This window comes from Myotis lucifugus, unplaced genomic scaffold (assembly GCF_000147115.1).
Source record: "Myotis lucifugus unplaced genomic scaffold, Myoluc2.0 scaffold_76, whole genome shotgun sequence".
Lineage (NCBI taxonomy): Eukaryota > Metazoa > Chordata > Mammalia > Chiroptera > Vespertilionidae > Myotis > Myotis lucifugus.
The window spans coordinates 2,020,250-2,039,282 of record NW_005871124.1 but is presented as its reverse complement, the minus strand read 5'-3'; the positions used below and the strand labels follow the sequence as shown (position 1 = coordinate 2,039,282).

General features: G+C 41.4%; 1 protein-coding gene across 1 annotated transcript in view; it reads right to left on the bottom strand.

The window, feature by feature from the left end:
- Window positions 1–1,724: 1,724 nt before the first annotated feature.
- USP9X (ubiquitin specific peptidase 9, X-linked) overlaps window positions 1,725–19,033 on the bottom strand; it is a 56,364-nt gene continuing 39,055 nt past the window's right edge. The window contains 13 exon segments of the mRNA XM_006090559.3: window positions 1,725–5,580; window positions 6,754–6,849; window positions 7,237–7,449; window positions 7,608–7,764; window positions 9,412–9,500; window positions 9,588–9,808; window positions 10,253–10,438; window positions 11,468–11,597; window positions 12,076–12,301; window positions 13,011–13,134; window positions 13,920–14,673; window positions 15,909–16,050; window positions 18,730–18,903. Coding sequence (XP_006090621.1) covers window positions 5,443–5,580; window positions 6,754–6,849; window positions 7,237–7,449; window positions 7,608–7,764; window positions 9,412–9,500; window positions 9,588–9,808; window positions 10,253–10,438; window positions 11,468–11,597; window positions 12,076–12,301; window positions 13,011–13,134; window positions 13,920–14,673; window positions 15,909–16,050; window positions 18,730–18,903 — 2,650 coding nt within the window. The 3' untranslated portion in view covers window positions 1,725–5,442.

Below are 19,033 nucleotides of genomic sequence, written 5' to 3'. Positions count from 1 at the left end.
GACATGATTACTGTTCCCGAATTTACCAATTGTTTGTCTCTTTTATTTTTTATTTTTATTCATTCATTCATTTATTTATTTATTAAATATATATTTTATTGATTTTTACAGGGAGGAAGGGAGAGGGATAGAGAGCTAGAAACATCGATCAGCTGCCTCCTGCACACCCCCCACTGGGGATGTGCCCGCAACCCAGGTACATGCCCTTGACCGGAATCGAACCTGGGACCCTTCAGTCTGCAGGCCGACGCTCTATCCACTGAGCCAAACTGGTCAGGGCTTTTTTTTTTAAATATTTTTTTTATTTCAGAGAGGAAGGGAGAGATAGAAACAATGATGAGAGGGAATCATGGATCGCTGCCTCCTGCACCCCCCCTTCCCCCACTGGGGATCGAGCTCCGGCCTGTGCCCTGACCAGGAATGAACTGTGACCTCCTGGTTCATAGGTCACTCAACCACGGAGCCACACCCCCCGGCGACCCCTGTTTTAGTGGGCGGGGCGGGGAGTCACACGGGAGCTTGGCAGAGGGGCAGGTGATGGCAGCAAAGCTGTCAGTGCGTCTAATCCTCAGGCGAGTGACCGTGCAGATCCGCCCCAGCACCCCCGGCCTCCATTTGGACTGTTGTTGCATTTCTGCGGCTGAAAAGAAATAGCCCACGAATACGATTCGTACCCTGCGAGGTGGCCCTTTACCTTTGGGGAGAGCAGTGGTGGGAGGGGAAAGCCAGTTGCCATGTCCCTCACGCATGACGGGCAAGAGCCAGGCGCCCCCCTTTGTGGTGGAGCCAGTCTGCTCGGGGTGTTAACTGCAAGGTATGCGACAAGAACCCCATAGTTTGAGGGCTCCTCAAGGGGTCAGTCCCATCAAGCTCTTGTCAATGGGCCAGCTTTGTTGATCATCACACATACAAATCGGGTTTCTGTACCCCACAAGCAACGCGAGAAGAGCCCACAACGAAACTTCCTACTTCAAGATAAAGTCACAAGCATCTGCCCTGACATGGATGGCTACCAAATGGGATCCCCCCCGTTTTAATATCCCCCAAAGCAGGCTGATTTGGCCTACCTGCATCTTACACAGCATCTGTGACTTGAGGAAATGCAGTATATTCTAATGCTCTTGGAACGTAAGATCTTTTTCAGATAGATGACAGCTCAAACCACTCCCATTCTTTAGTTTTGTACATTTAAGTCGAATGTCTTTAAAATAACTCATTTTTTACATGGGTCTGAAATGTTTGATGGAGGAATCTCTTTAAAAAATATTTCTATTGATTTCATAAAGGGAAAGGGAGATAGATCAATGAGAATCACCAATGGGCTGCCTCCTGCACGCCCCCTTCTGGAGACTGAGCCTGGAACCCCTGCGTGTGCCCTGACAGGGACTCGAACCCTGACCTCCTGGTTCATAGGTCAACACCCACCACTGTGTCCCACGGGCAGCGCAACTTTCACTTAACTCCCATGAAAACATGTGCCCTGCTTCATTGCTCATTTATTTAAATGAACTTTTAAACACCAAAGTGTTTGCTGAATCTTGATTTTAGAATGAACAGTTGTTAGCAAGTACATCACAACTCAATTTTTGAACTTGGATGTGAATATGCTTTGAATATACAGTGAGGGCAGAATTACAAATACTTCCCTTTATAAACTCTGTTCAAATCACACCTCTAATTTACCTTCCATTTAGAATTTCAATAAATAAAAGGGAAAGCCGGCATTTAATTTATAAAGTTTTATTTTTGTATATGTGCTAAATCTTAGGACCTGTGGACAATCTTCAGTCAGTCTCGGCTGGAAAAAGGCTGAGAAGTGTGTGATCTGGTGGTGAAATTTCCTTTTGGGAATCTGGGTTTCAAAATAAAAACATTTTACTGATTTCCAAGTTTAAAACATGATGGATCTTTCCCCCTTTTTTCTCACACCTCTTAAGTTTGGAGGAGAAGTGCTACATTTTGTTTGCAAACAAACGAATTGTCAGAAATACAATCGGCAGCAAGGTAATACATTGAGCATTTCTGTAGTGAATTATCACACCCCAAAACTTGCCAAACACTAAACACTCACATTGGTGCGGGACCAATTCCGATTGAGCCCTACTGGGAAACCAGTACTGAATGGTTTTCCCGTAACACAAAACTGGGGGGAAGGTGTGTTCTACTCGCTCGGCAGTATGTAGGTACCTTCAAACTAGAGACCAAAATCGGGCACTTATAATGAATGAAAAGGCAATTTTCTTATCCAGTTACAATTCTAAATAAGGCAGGATATCCACCAAATGAACCACAAAATTCAGCAGAGTTCTTGGGAGAACCGAAGCTGGAAAAATACTAAAAAAACAAAAACAAAAAAAACACTGAAAGGAACTATTTTGGAGTTATCTGAATATTGACTGCTGCTTTCGTTTAGAAATGCAATTCAAATAAAAAAGGACCCTCATCTTTTTAACCACTACAAGGATTAAATACTTAAGTAGTTGTTATTCACTAATAAAAGTTAATCATGAAAAAATATAAAACATTTTAATAATTCTAAATTTGTATACATAAGAGCTAAAAGACACAAGGCTGGGAAATTATTACTGAGAAAAATCAACGAAAGACAAAAACCCCCAAATAGGATTGTGTTATTTCTGCCTCTACAATGCTGAACATGGAATTTGGTTGGTGGAGGGCTTAGAAACAGCAGCAATATGGTTTTTACCAAGTTGTGCACTAAAACACTTAGATCCAACAGGGCAAAGCCCTTGCTCACAGATGAACAGTGAAAATATCTTCAGTCTTTATGTTAACAGCTTCTACCGTCTTCTAGAAAGTAATCATGCCATTTAGAATTCTGGGGATACTTCTTCGAAAGGAAGACTAGCGATTCCGCAACAAACATTGAAAGTAGGAAATATATATATGGCTCAAGAAATCAGTTGAGGGATAAATAATCTTTAGGCACTTTGAAGACTTGAAGTTTAAAATGTGCCATTTATGTTCAGAAAAAGATCTCAAAATCACCACTACGTTGCTCTTACAATAACATGCATCTTAAAATTTCCGGTTATACATTAATGCTTGTTTAAGAGTTAAATATAGAAAATAATTTGCACAAACAAACAAAAAATAACTCTGTTGTTCATTTCCCCTTGATCCTGGTCACAACAGAGACCACTCTTCCTCAAATGGAGGGGAAAAGGAGTCACCAGCCCTCACCTGGCACAAGGGGACTTGTACACAGAAAGCAGCCTTCTAAAACGTCAAGCCATTCAAGCTGCTAAATGAAGTACATTTGGTAAGGAGTGGGGAATGCCAGTCACCTCTCGGATGGTGAGATGGTGTATTTAACGATGGCAACTTGTCCAAATCAGGTGACCCTATTGCTAAGGAAGCTTGGAATTGAGCAACTTTTAAATGAAAAACGACCAACTGGAATTGAAACAGCTTCCGTCAAACTGAACACACTCAGATGTAATATATTTAAGGTAAAAAACAGGATCTATCTGGCGTCAAAATTTCCTAGTATCACAGAAAACCTAGAAGCGCAGACTGACTGCAGAGAACTGCGAGTAAGATACCCACAGCTTCATCTCAAATATCTCCCCCTTTGATCACAATTTTGTCTCTGCTTTGATCGGTTCCAACCACAGCCTGTTGACAGAACGTTTTCCTGTTAACTGAACTTTAAAAAGTACAACTAAGCTTGTGCTCATTAAATACACATGTATATAAAAAACATACAAAAAGTACAAGATTGAGTCTGTTAGGAAGCGTCTACAGGGTCAGCATCCTGTTTTCTCTAAATCCTTAGTGAAGGGCCGAAGGTCAGACCTCTCTGTGCACAAAAACTCCAGGGGCCTGACCTGGATTCAGCGCATGCCGAGGCACGCTCCGCACAGCACTAACTTGAATATGCAGTCCTTCAGAAAACAAGGACAAAAAAACAACCACACACCAAGACATAAAGTTCTTCTTAAATCAAATTCTATTTGTGAATTGAGCAAAATAATTTCTATAAAACAAAACAGCAAAATATTTAAATAGAATAGGGTGAACTGTATCTGTGTGCAGGGGTATTTGGTTTTTAGACAGGTTCCAAAAACTTACACATATTCAAGTTACCAATTCTCTTGTCAATACAGTATCAACCGATGCGTTTATCTTTAAGTAAGTGTTTATTCTGAAATCACAATACCTCAATCACGGTAACTAACCAGTAGTTTCCTCTTTAATCAAACCCTGCTTCAAATGTTAACCCTATCTGGGATCAGGGAAAAGGAGCTAGGACGATTCTTGCTTTCAAGTAAAACTGGCTGAGCAAACTCAACCGGACGCGTTGGTGTACTGACACCGAGCTCTGTGGGGCTGAGGACTTCCGCTTCGCTGGGATCCAGAAGGAAAGTTCGAGAAGACTCACCTAATAAGCTCTACCAAAGAAACAAAACAAGCACACCAAATACAGTCTTCTATTAGGCTCCGAGCATCCTGACATAGCAAAGTTTTGCATATTTGTCTTAAATGTTTTGAAATTCCCATCACTGACACTCAAGTCTCTCTATCCCACCCAGAGATTGAACTGTCAAACATCAGGTGTAAGCCACGGATGTGAAACGAACTGAAAACCGCCTGTTCGCCACGTTTCTCCCCTTGTTTTCTAGTTTATGTTCTAGGCAGAAGGAAAAGCTGAGCGCGACAGCTGTCGCCCGGGACAGCCGCTGTCCTGGTGATCTGTCCTCACTGGCTACACTAACCTGTGGGAAGCCATGCTAAATGTCACAGCGTAACTACAGCTTCGAAAGGATGAACCTAAGATCAGAGTAAAAGGCAATGAAAAAGATCTAGAAACAAGGTCACATCACCGATTTTCCACATCAACCGAGTCATTGCAAGGCTAGCAGCCCTACACTGACCAGAATGAAACTGACTCCAGTGGCAGAGAATGAACACGAAGCTATCGGTGCGGGTGACATGGATGGGCTGTTTGGTGGCGGTTGGGCTATTGTGTGTTTTGGTGAAGGGGCTGGCCTGACTGCCGCGAGGCAGAACACTGGCTGCCGAGTGCACTGGGGAGAACGAGAAAATGAACTTCTGTTGTTTTTGTAGATCTGAGAGTCTCATCAAGAAAAAAGGTTCTTGCTTAAGAATTAACAGTCAAACATTAATATACTATATACACCTTTGCCATTTACACATTAGCATCAGGCCATTTATTACAAAACACTATACACTTTCCACTGCAGGCGGGTTATATATGGACAGCAAATTTCTGCAGATAAGACAGTGAATAAACTTTCCACTCCATGTTGATTAGGAATAGTTTTTTTTTTTTTGTTGGGGTTTTTTTTTTTTGTTTTTTGTTTTTTTTTAGTTTTAAATATTAGCCAGACACAGAAAAAGGTTGGACTGTAAGGCCTGGGTGCACAGTCTTGATGGAACCAGTTAGGCGTGTGCGTTTCACTGATCCTTCGTCTGAGGCGGGGACACTTCTTCGCTGCCTTCGTAGTTTTCTTGTGCTCGTTGGCCAGCTCTCTGAGGGTTGTTCATGTGATGCGCCGCGGGGCCGGTGTATGGCTGTCCGTGCACATGGTTGTTCTGCGAGGGGAGAGGACACAGGCATGTTAACATGGTCATGTATGAACCTGAAACTTCATAAGCATGGGCTGAAGGTGGTGGACATGTAAACACTTCCTTTATCCCTGGGACTTACAAAGAATAAAAATGCTTGGCCTCACGGTGGGGACAAAAAAAAAAAAAAAGTCTGAAAGAGAAAAGCTAGCCTAAATGCAAACCCCAAAGCCCCATATAAGCGCAGCGCGGGTCTGCATAACCTGTGGCCAAAGGGATTTTCAGATCCAAGTCTGACAAATAAAGGACCACAGTTCATTCAGAAACAATTACCTGTGAGCCGGAGCACATGTATTCTAACTCTTCCAAGCACCTAAAATGTGCATACGCTGCCCCTAACCTGCCCGCTTTTCTGCACATTCCCACCAGCCAGGCCGAGCTGATTTTTCTGATTAACTTTCTATAATTTGTATTATGCAAAGTCGAACATGCAATTTCTAACCATTGAACTTACTTCTACCCCCCCACCCCCGAGATATGGGAAAGTATGGCTCCTGCACTGGCAGCAGCATCTCCTGGGAACTTGTTAAAAAAGCCGCATCGGCAGCTGGGGTGGGCAGGGCCGCACTCCGCGCTGTAACAAGCCCACCAGGGGGCTTTGATGCCTGTAAAGCTCTGAGTTAATCACATTGGGCTTTAGAAAGAACTCTCATTTAGAAAGTTTCTTCATCCTAATTTTATTTAGTTATTGATTTTACAGCAAATTTATGGACCTGTCAAATCCTTGATTCTCCCCCAACCATTTTTACTGTCTCGCTTAGGCTAAATAACCAAGAAATCCTTACTTTATTGCCATATCTCAATGTCTTCACAATCCATCTGCAGGCTAAGCCTAACAGGAGATGTTGTCATGATCCTTTGCACTAAACACTATCTTTTTACGTTGACACGAATTCTCGCCATTTTGCCAACTTTCCCTCCTAGTAAAAGAGGGGCACCTATCTGACCAGAAAAACACCACAGAGGCAAGTTCCAGCACACCCCATCACGCCTCCCTCCAACAGGCCCCGTCTGATCACGCCGCCAAAGCTCCTCTAGATAATCCCTCTATTACTTTCATTACAACAAAAAAACGAAGCCTTTAAATATGGCATAAAACTTGATTCCTGGGGATAAAAACACACACCGCCACCCACTTACCTGTTGATACTGAGATCCGGGGGAGTGGGGGTACAGCGGGGCATCTTCGGGGGGAGGCGACTCATGCTCATCCGGCGCATCTTGGTCATCTGGCTCCTAGTGTTAGAGATTTAAAGAGAGAGTCATAGAGGCAAACTCAAGTTTATTTTAACGTTCTATTTGAAATAAAAAATTAAAAGATCTATAAAACTGACCCAGTAACAACTTTTGTTTTACTGCAGATAAACAAATTAAAACAATTGAAAAAAAATTCCTAATTTGGATTCTCTTAGAAATACTGTATTTCAGGCAATTTTATAGAAATTTCTCGAGAAGGCAGCTCTCTCAATTACTTAAGACCACATGTAGTAAGCACTGAAGCAAACCAAGACCCCAACATCATATTTTTACATTATCGTTAACACACAAACACTAGCCTACGAAGTAAAGAATTACTTTGGCTTCTTCCATTCCTATCTGCTGCACACTGGTGGCTTTGTTTACCTCCTCTGGACAGAGTTCACAAGCTTTTGCAAGGGTCATCCTAGCACTATGTGATCTCTCCAAGAAATAACCATTTGAGGTCTCATTGCTTTGCACCGGAGGCGACCAGTTGTTGTACGTGTACTGAGGGTTGCCAGTGTATGGTCGTCTTTCGAGCTCATCTCCAAGCCACTCCACTGCCCAGGTCCACTTTCTTTTCAGATCTCCGTTGCCCTTCGAAAGAAAGGAAAACGATTTGTGCAAAAGGTCTCGGAATCCTTTTCAAAGTGAACTTAAAATGACAACTCCAAATTCTCACGATTCTGTTCTTTTAAAACAGATTCCTTCATTCGGACTCAGATTTCTACAAAATTGAAAGAGAAAATCGTCACCTGCAAAATCTGGTAAGCAACAGGACAGTTGCTAAAGAGAGCCACCATACACTTGATGCACTGGTACGCTCGCTTCTGATAGTGATTCTTAGAGCGCTGGATTGTGTCAAACAGCCCATCTCGGTCGTCGGGGATTCCTTTAAGTGCATTATGAATTCTGAAAGAGAACCAGATATAAAATAAAAACGTCTAAAACCAGAGAGCAGCTAACTTTTACTGAGTGCCTACTATGTGCCACTCAGTATCTTTGACGTAGCCATGTACTCTAACGCTAGACAGTAGGTAGTTACCAATCCCTTGAACAGATGAGAAAATGGGTAGAGGGGTTAAATAGCCTGCCCAAGCTCATGTAGCCGCCTAGCAGTCTGGCTCTTACCAATTTATTAGCAATCCCAAAATGATATTGCTATGTATGTACTTCAAATACACGACCAGAGTGAGTAATACAAACTTTTAAAATTACCGTTTATAACAACTAAGTTTATGAATACTGTACTTAAGCATCAGTTCCTTTTCTAAAACTGCCATTTCCAAAGGTAAGTCACAATCCAGGGACTCTGACACAGTGACATACTTTGGAAATCCAGAATTAACTTGGATTCTAATAATGAGAATATGTGGCAGGCAAAACAATTTTTACCAGCAATACTACAATTGGGCTGCTTGGCCAAGGATGGATGATTTCATTTCAGCTCCTGCCAAACTACAACAGAACAATATGTAGTCAATGATTTATTGTTCTGGCCCTCGATAAGCAATTTAAAAAATGGTTGTAGCCCGAGCCGGTTTGGCTCAGTGGGTAGAGCATCGGCCTGCAGACTGAAGGGTCCCGGGTTCAATTAAGGTCAAGGGCACATGCCCGACTTGCGGCTCCATCCCCAGTAGGGGGCGTGCAGGAGGCACCCAATCAATGATTCTCTCCCATCATTCATGTTCCTCTCTCTCGCCCTGAAATCAATCAAAATATGTAAAAATAAGTAAGCTTAAAAAAAAAAAAAAGATTGTGGGGCAAGAATGTGCCTTGTTCCTTGTGTGTTCAAAACATCACCCGCCAGCAAACAAAATGTGGAATATATCCACATAGTGGGTTATTATTTAGCCACAAAAAAGCAACCAAGTACTGATTTGTGCTCTAACATAGATGAACTTGACAACATTATGCTAAGGAGATAAGCAGTCACAGACGGACAGTTGCATGATTCCACTATATGAAGTGTGCTGGCAAATCCTGACCATTCTGTCTATGAACAGGTAAATCCATAGAGGCAGCAGGTCGGTGGTTTCCAGAGGATGGGGGAATGGGGAGCAACTGCGTATCTGGGTATGGGGTTTCCTTTTAGGGTGATGGAAATATTCTGGAATTAGACAGTGGTAATGGTTGTACCACTGTGAATGTACTAAAAGCCATTCAACTGTATACTACAGTGAATTTTACTTGAGAGAGAAAGATCAATTGGGTGGCTCCCGTATACACCCCGGCTGGGGATCGAACCTGCAACCTTTTGGTGTACAGGACGATGCTCCAACCAAGTGAGCTACCCAGCCAGGGCTCGACTACTTTTACACAACCAAATGTTATCTCTTGTGACCAATTCGAAAATGTAATCTAATTTTAAAAAAGGCCTAGGGCATTAATAAAATGAAAATATTTACCAAAGCCTATGCTAGTTTTTCTTAATAAAAGAAAAAAATTACTATATTAAGCATGCAATCTAGGCAATGAGAGAAAAGAGTAAAAATGAAATAAAGTTACGAGAAGAACTTATTGTTCATTCTTAAGTTTTTGAAATACAAGGGCACCTACCTGTGAGTCTGCCAGGAGTCCTCGATCAGCAAGATTTGCAAAAGCAGATCCAAATAGGGCCGCAGCTCGTAAGTGTAGGAATACGCAACCTGAAAACAGGCCAGACACAGTGAGTACCTCATTTGAAGGAACAACAAATCGAATTATCGATATAGGAATGTTTATTTTTCTTTAACCTGCCACAGAAGTTCACTGAGGACAGTAGATGAGAACTGAGGATTCTCCCAGCAGCAAAAACGAAGCAATTTGACGGTTTCCTCCGAGTTACTGCAATCCTCAATGATTTTCTTCACATAACTTGTTCTCACAAATAAAATGTCTGCCACATTCTGCTGAATTGGCATGATAGGCTGGGATAAATTAGGATCACCAAAAGGGTTGGGAAGAGGAGGATTACCTAGAATACAGATTTGCCATCAATGAAACACCAATAGGCTCCTTCACAACAGTACAGCTTCCAGCATACAAAACTGCTTATGGGCTTTTAAGTTTCTATTTTAGAAAAAACAGCATAAACTTTCAGTCTTGTTTTATATTTATTTATTCAAATTTTTAATAGAAGGATTCTTTTTTAAAGAAACATTTTTATTGATTTCAGAAGGGAAGGGAGAGGGAGAGAGAATCAATGATGAGAGAGTCATCCATTGGCAGCAGGGCTAGGGATGGAGCCTGCAACTGAGGCACATGGCCTTGATCGGCATCGAACCCAGGACCCTTCAGTCTTCGGGCCGATGTGCTCTCCTCTGAGGCGAACCAGCTAGGGCAGAATTACTTTTAAGTGGGTACCGTGTATGCCCAGCAGGATTTCAGAACCACTGGAGGAACAGAGCATTTGACTTACCATTGATTGAGGACTGCATTCTTGACGAGACATTGCAACAGCGGATCAGCTGGGACACTACTGAGTACAGCTTGCCCAACTCAGCATACTGGTATTTGATGGGAGGACCTGGGCCCTCATCCAAAGACACAAGCATGAAGGTGGCAGGCACACTCAACTTCAGAAGCTGTGTCTTCTCGGCCACTCCTACAATGAAGAGGGACGGGAGAGGATTATAGGAGAGGAATTCATTAAGATGGTACAGGTTTCAATCATAGAGTAGGTATGTCAAATATTTCTCTATAACTTTTATGATCAGAGAATTATCTAACCAGAACAGAAAATCTACTGAGTTTTATTGAATTTCAGAAGCATTAAAATGGTTACACAGTGACCATAACATGCCGATCACACCAAGTACCCATCTACTTCATCTAACAAACATTTACCAAGTGCGATTTTGCAAAGCTCTCATCTTTGCAATCGAGTCGGGGAGCAACACAAAAATTTGAACACTGTCAAAAACAGTTAAGTATACGGCAGTAAAGCATACTTTCTTTTAAATTATTTCTTTATTTAAAATAATTCTTTATTGTTGAAAGTATTACATATATCCCTTTCCCCCCCATTGACTCCCTCCAGCCTGCCCCCACTAAAGCATCCTGTCAGGGCAAGTAGTACAGGACCACTGAAAGGAAATGATCAGGTGAGGTTAGGAGCAGGTTACCAGGAGTGTTGTTATATAGAAGTAATAGCATTAATAACAAGGTCATCTAAGTGAACATTCATATTATTCTTAATTTTAAGTGACTTTACTTCAACAAAAACTTATGTACAAGCCAGTCCTTCACCCAACTTGGTGAGCACATACAACCACCTGGGGACCTTTTGAGAATGTGGATGCATTGGGCTGGCCTTGAGAATTCTGATTCAGTTGCTTGGGATGGGGCGGGACTAGGAATCAGTATTTAAAAAACCAGACCGATCTGGTACCACCGCTTTAGGAGAACAATACAATTGAGACAGAGATTCTGACCTGTGCCTACTGCAGACATAAGACACATGCATAACTGAAGTACAAGGAGAAAAGGGCAGTGAAAAAAGTTTCAGACAGAATTCATACTAGGTTTTACGGAATACTGTTTCTATTTCAGACCAGCTTATATCTTATCAGTTGACTTAAATGGCTTCACCATCGAATACACTAAGCAGCATTCTGAAAACGTCAATGCTTACCTAAATTGGCATACATCACAAACAGGTTGAAATACTGCTGCAAATGGCGCCCATGCTCCGAGACTTCCCTTCTCAGGAGATTCAGCACCGCTCTCAGCAGGTGATCGCTGAGGCTTAGGTTGTCATAAGCCTGCGAAGGAGAACACATCAGCTGTTTTTCAGAAACAAGGTGCAGGCATGACATAACTCAATTCGCATAACAAAGGGACACACGCATGTATATGTTGAATACAGGCAGGAGTTTCTGGAAGGACTGATGACACAGTGATTAAAAAGGGTTGCTTGTTAGAAAAGGGAATGGAGATCCAAGGTACATTTCATAATAGAGCCTCCATACTATTCTAATTTTTTTTAAAAAGTCTATATAACAGTAAGTGTAAATTAAGTCACCGCATATAAATGATTCAACAGAGAAAAGTTAAAATTTTAAAGAACCGATAATCACTACTCATTGCTGTGAGCTACTTTAAATGGAACCCACAGACATCACATTGTGTGGTGTGTGCGCACGCGCACATTAAGTAAATATATAAAAGAGAGGCACATACATGTGACTTCAACTTCCAGGTAAAGGAATTTACTTGTAAACAAAAAACCCAAGCAATTACCTGACTAGAAGGTCCGGGAGATGCAAAAGGTGAAGGGCATGGCCCATCTTGCAAGGAAAAATGTGCAATGAAAACGATCAGCTTTGCAAATGCACCCCTCACTTCCGCACTAGGGCACTCCAGGAGGTATTCAGAGAAGCGATTGGAAACATTAAAAAGGACGTTATGAGCAAACCAAAAGCGCACATTCTTGCTGTGGCGAAGGAGAATACACAGTGCATCATACCTGAGATAAAGCAAAAAAAGAAAGAAAGTCTATGAATAGCAATTCAGGAACACGTTTCATATAGTACAGGGGTGGGTCTCTATGAACCAAATAAAAACCAAAAACCTTTTACTACTGGAGGGTGCTTCTAGTATTCAAATGACAGATGAACACTATGACTCGGTCTATTCTCACAGAGAGACAGAACAGACAAAATCTTGTATGTTTGACTTCTCTATAAACCTATTACCAAACTCTTACTAGGTTCACGCTGTCAAAACAACACCTGCCCCTCCCTTAAACACCTTACCACTGGATAAGTAAAAATCATTAAATCAACGTATTATAATGGCCTTTACATGTTCAAAATTAGAAACATAGGAAGCTCATTCTTTACCCTTTTAATCTATGGCAGTATTTACTAGAGGAAAGCTAAAATGCATTATTTCCTGATAAAATAGTTCAGATTTTTAACTATCACCCTGTAATCTTTTGTACAGGGACTGTCAAAGATGATACAAAATAGCAGAAGCCTGCTTTTGAATAATAAAAGGCCATGTTTATTAATCTAAATAACTACTTTTATGTGCTTTCTCTCACTACTGCTACCAAGAGATTTTTAATTCTGCATACCAATCTGAAACAAGATTATTATGGTTTGGAAAAAAAATGTATTAAAGAACCAAACTAAATGCTAGTATCATAGGAATGAAAATGCTATGCAACATACCAATCACTGGCCGAGCCACGGACTACTTTCTTGGTATGAAACCCTGTGGTGAAGAGGAACCTAGCAGCAAGTTGAATACTAATCATGGTGATTTCTTCTGCTTCAGGCAACAGGTGATCTTGCCCTAGAAATAAAATGCAGATATAAAAATTAGACCAATTTCTATGTCCAAACCCATTTTCAAACATGTGTACATTTCTACCAATCCTCAGAAGTCTACTCATGAAATAATTCTTTTTTTAAAAAAATATTTTTTTTATTGATTTCAGAGAGGAAGGGAGGAGAGATAGATAGAAACATCAATGAGAATCATTGATCGGCTGCCTCCTGTACGCCCCCTACTGGGGATCGAGCCAGCAACCCAGGCACGTGCCCTTGACGGGAATCAAACCTGGGACCCTTCAGTCCGCAGGCTGATGCTCTATCCCAGGGGTCCTCAAACTACGGCCCGCGGGCCACATGCAAATACAAATATTGTATTTGTTCCCGTTTTGTTTTTTTACTTCAAAATAAGATATGTGCAGTGTGCATAGGAATTTGTTCATAGTTTTTTTTAAACTATAGTCCGGCCCTCCAACGGTCTGAGGGACAGTGAACTGGCCCCGTTTAAAAAGTTTGAGGACCCCTGCTCTATCCACTGAGCAAAACCGGCTAGGGCATGAAATAATTCTTAGTTTGCTCAAGCACATTCCAAACTAATGCTCGAGTCAAAAACAAACTGTTATAATAAACAAAAGCTCCCGTTTTCAAACAGCAAGACAATATACTCTCTTAAAGGTAAGTCTTCTGAAATTAGACTACAAACAACCAAATGTGAAAACCAAACATGTTGATGCCTAGTAAGAAACTCCGCGAGTAGAGTAAGAGCCATGCTTTATCATTAAGCAGCTACATTTTTTGGACACTCACCGGGAGGAGGATTTAAGTAAACACCATTACATGTAAGCAGTTTTTTCATGAACTGAAAATATTCCAAACTGTACTGCATTCGGTTATGCATGAACTGCACGTTCTGTTTGCGCACACTTCTCTCGATGGCCGATGGCATGACGATTTGATGGGGTCTGCTGGTGACAGCGAGCTCGGATATGTATCGTATCAACTCATCGCCTTGGTCTATCGTGTCCAATCGCTCATAAAAGAGTATGTAGGCGTTCCACCACCTTTTCTGGCGCCTGTATGACATGCGCTTCATCATGTGATCGAACACTTCTCCCATGTACTCTCCCCCAAAACACTGGTTTTTCATTTCTTCGTCATCATCCATTTTACACTCTGTCACATCGCCGTCATCGAATTTATACCAGCGATTTCTCTCACCGTCCACACCATTCCTCTGAATGATGTAAGAATAATAGTGGCCGCCACTCGCCTGGCCGCTGTGGACAAGCACACCCACGAGCCTGTACTTCGTGCTGCCCGCCACCTCGCCCTCGGACTGCTCGTTCTGCTGAATCAGCTGACTCTCTGGGTTCACATTGTCTCCCTCCAGCTTTGCGACACCTGCCACCGTGTAAGGCTCCATGTCCAGCTCTCGAGGAAACTCAAAATAATCATTGAACTTGATCGCACACTCTCTTTCCCAGTCATAGTCGAATCGTTTCAGTTGAATAGCAAGAACAGGAGGTAATTTTTTAATTAGCAGGCGTTTTACAGTATCAACCTAAAATAAACAGACCAAGTTACTAGATGCTGCTCTCTTATAGTCAATCCACTGCAAAAAACAGACTTTAAAATTGTAAGTTCTCTTTTTCAATTGAATTCATTGGGGTGACACTGGCAAGTTCTCTTAAGACTAATCTGAAATTATGTGTCAACAAACAAGGAACACAAATTAATTCTGTCACAATTGATATTTTAAAAAATATTAACTGAAACGAGTATGGAAATAGCTAATGCCATTTATTATAAATTGCAAAAATTAGTAATAGAGGAATTACTCACTGCCTGGTTTTTACATTGTCATTGAACCATTATTACTTGTTTGATGTCTACTGTTACTCTAATGAAGGTGTAGTTTTCTGTGAGCAAAATGAAGAAATCCAGTAATAGGAGCTAATATTTATTGGGTAACCAGGTACCAAATAACATGCTACGTGCTGCCCAGAAGTAACATATTCAATCCTCACAACCCTCTCAGGCAGGTGCTACTGAATCGTAAGGATGAAGGTCAGGAGTAGCAGCGAGATCGAGTAACTTGCCTCAAGTCTCAGCGCTGTGGGTGGCAGGCAGTATGGCCTTACAACTCACCATCTCAACCTCTAGACTTTGACACCTCCCTAAGTGGTGTGTAAGGCAAAAAACAACAGAAAACCCCACACAGGTGAGTTCTACATGAGAGGGTTTGGGAACCCCCCCCCCCCCATACACATTACTGTCTGTCTGTCTGAATTGTCTCTCCCAAAAAGATGTTAGGTGCCCATAGATAAAAATAATCAGGTGGGTCTAAAAATCTGATCCAAGTGGTAGAAGAAATCTGATGTGTCTAAATCAAGTAATTAATGGTTCAAGCAAACTTCTTGGTCTTGACAAGTAACTCTGGACATGAGAGAAGAAATGATAGGTTCTACGACTCTAGCTTCGAGGATTTTAGTAGCAGGTTGGTTGAGTATGAACGAAAAAGGTCTGTGTTTCAGTCAAGAGAATGTGATACTAAGGTATTATGGCCGCTAAACTGATTCACTCTTACCTTACTCACCTGTTTTCCCTACCCTCCCAGACTACTTTCTCTCAATTTTCTTTCCCTGACCAACCTTTCAATCACTTACCATCTCAACTGCCCTCAAAAGCAGGGTAAGAAATAAAGGTGACTTTTAAGAACAAACAAACACCGTCAACTTCTTCCAAATCCATTAAATGTAATCAGAATTAAGATAAACGAGACGGGACAACTCATACCTTTTTATTGCATTTCTCACAATGATATGCATTTGCACCTTCTAATAAATCTCCTTTGACGTATTGTTCCAAAGAATCAAGAAGATTTTGGTGATTTCGAATGTCTACATTCAAAGTCGTAAAAGATTCTTCACACTCGTATCTAAGACATTATTTAAAAAAAGATCAAAAAGGAGTTATTCCCCAGCCTTCTAAACCTTTAGTCGTGGGCATGTGCAGTATTTATAATACAACATGAAACCCGTAGCTGCGTGGAAATGTCCAAAGAGCACGATCTTAGTAAGACCCTGAAGTTAAATGCCTGCTCCACAACGGACTAGTCACACAGACAGCCCCGATGCTGGTTTAGGGCATTACTAGTCTAGAGCAGGGGTGATAAGCTGCGGGCCATTGGTCAAATCCAGGCCTGCGCCTGTTTCTGTAAAGTTTTGTTGAAACATACCTACCTTTACCTACTGTCTGCCTGGCTGCTTTCACTAGAACAAACAGAGTTGAGTAGTTGCCTCAAGACCTCACAGCCCAAAAAAGCCTGTAATATTTATTTTACTGCCTGGCCTTTTACAGAAAATCAGTCATTTCCAAATAAACTTGAAAACTATCTAAAACAAATCAAGGACTAACAGGAATAGATAACTAAAGAGCTGGCTATTTTGCCCTAGCCAGTTTGGCTCAGTGGATAGAACGTTGGCCTGCAGACTGAAGGGTCCCAGGTTCGATTCCGGTTCAAGGGCCTATGCCCGGGTTGCAGGCTCAATCCCCAGTAGGGAGTGTGCAGGAGGCAGCCGATCAATGATTCTCTCTTATCACTGATGTTTCTATCTCTCTCTCTCCTTTTCCCTTCCTCTCCGAAATCAACAAAAACATACAAAAAAAAAGTTGGCTATTTTATCAGCAATTAAAAACAAGAAGTATGAACAATATAAACTGATGAACAAAAATAGATCCAGAGAAATAGAAGCATTGAACAGACCGTCAAAACTTGGGGGTGGGGATTGGGGAGAGAAGTAAGAGATCAACCAAAAGACTGTAGACATGCATATAAGCATAACCAATGGACACAGACAATAGGGGGTGAGGTAGGTAAGTGTAGGTAAAGGTGAGGGCCTGTGCTGGGGGTGGGGTGGGAGCGGGCTGGGAGAGGTCAATGGGGGAAAAAGGAGACATACGTAATACTTTCAACAACAATAAAGAATTTAAAAAAGCCGAAACCGGTTTGGCTCAGTGGATAGAGCGTCGGCCTGCGGACTGAAAGGTCCCAGGTTCGATTCCGGTCAAGGGCATGTACTTGGGTTGCGGGCACATCCTCTGTGGGGGATGTGCAGGAGGCAGCTGATCGATGTTTCTCTCTCATCGATGTTTCTAACTCTCTATCTCTCTCCCTTCCTCTCTGTAAAAAATCAATAAAATATATTAAAAAAAAAAAGAAAAAAAAAACACGTAAAAATGTGAATTTTATTGTCCACCTAATGTAACATGTCTTTTTTAAAAAATATTTTTATTGCGTTTATTTCAGACAGGGAGAGGGAGATAGAAACATCAATGATGAGAGAGAATCATTGACCAGCTGCGTCTTGCACACCCCACACTGGGGATCGAGCCCTCAACCCAGGCATGTGCCCTGACCAGGAATCGAACCCGTGACCTCCAGGTTCATAGGTCAATGTTCAACCACTGAGCCACGCCGGCTGGGCTGTAACACGTCTTTCAAAAGGACCACAAGCTGTGCAGGGTACGCGAACAATGACATGCCCCTGATCTGAATGCTTTAACCTAATAGAATCTCTCATTCACACAGTATTACTCACCCCAATCATTTCCCCATGTTCCAAAGCGAAGCAGCCCACCAACCATACACACACACAACCCATGAGGACCACATGGAATGCTGCTTGGGCTTGTGGAAAATACTCTTACTGTGATATTTTGGCAAAAACAATTTCAAACCAACATTAATTGATAGATTCCAAAACAAAATTTCCACATAATAGGCATAAAGATTATCAGTAACGAATTTTTAATAGTTATTGAACTATTTTCAATAAGTCCTGATCAAACAATTTCCCTTTTAAGTAAAAAAGCCAATTTGTTTAGTCAACTCTTGCTATGTTCTGTGAGGAAAACATACCTTAAGGATAATGACCATAATCAATGCTATTTTAAAAGTCAGTATTTCATTTGTTTAGGAAATAGTGCTCCGTTTCTGTCATCTTGTAAAGTCACTGTATTTATAATACTATAATTATTTTAATTCTAAAACTAAGGACAAATTTGTAAGTAACATATGCATTGGTATGGAAAATGCCATTTTATTTCCTCACAAATAACCATACATAAAATGCAAGAGTATGAAATAGTAAGAGATTATACAGTAAAAAGAAGCAAATATCTATATCTATCTATCTATCTATCATCTATCTATCATCTATCTAAAAGGCTAATAAGCAAAGTGTCACCACGGGAGTTCAACCAGGAGACAGGGAGTTCTCTCTCTCTCTCTCTCTCTCTCTCTCTCTCGCTATGATGTGTGCTGACCACCAAAGGGCAGTGCAGAAGGAAGGAAGGAAGGCCCTGATCGGCCCTGATCACCGGCCAGGCCTAGGGACCCTACCTGTGCATGAATTTCGTGCACCGGGCCTCTAGTTATTTTATAAAAACCAACTCCCAAAGTAGTGAGGTATACACAGTATATAATTCATCCAGCCTGAGTTATTTAGTCATCAGTGACATACTCCACTTGTATACATAACTACTAATAAAAATTTTATTTTTGTTAGTAAATCAACAGCACAACATAAACTTAAACTATGTAATTAGCACTTACCTATGTGGGCAGCCTTGGCAAATCTTCTGATCCGCAAAGGAACCTCCTAAAACTTTACTTAGCATAGCAGGATGTCCTAAGGCTTTCAAAGCTTCATCTAAACTATCCACCAAAGAATTAAAAAATTCTAAAGCATCATGTTGCTCACGCAGATTAACAGGCTCACCCCAAAGCCTAGAAAATGAATGGAATAAAATATGTAATGTGACACTCCCAGGACAGTATATGCAATATATTTTTCAAGGGTGAAAACATTTTCAGGGTAAATGACTATTTTTTTCCTTCAACAAATAACTGCAAGGGA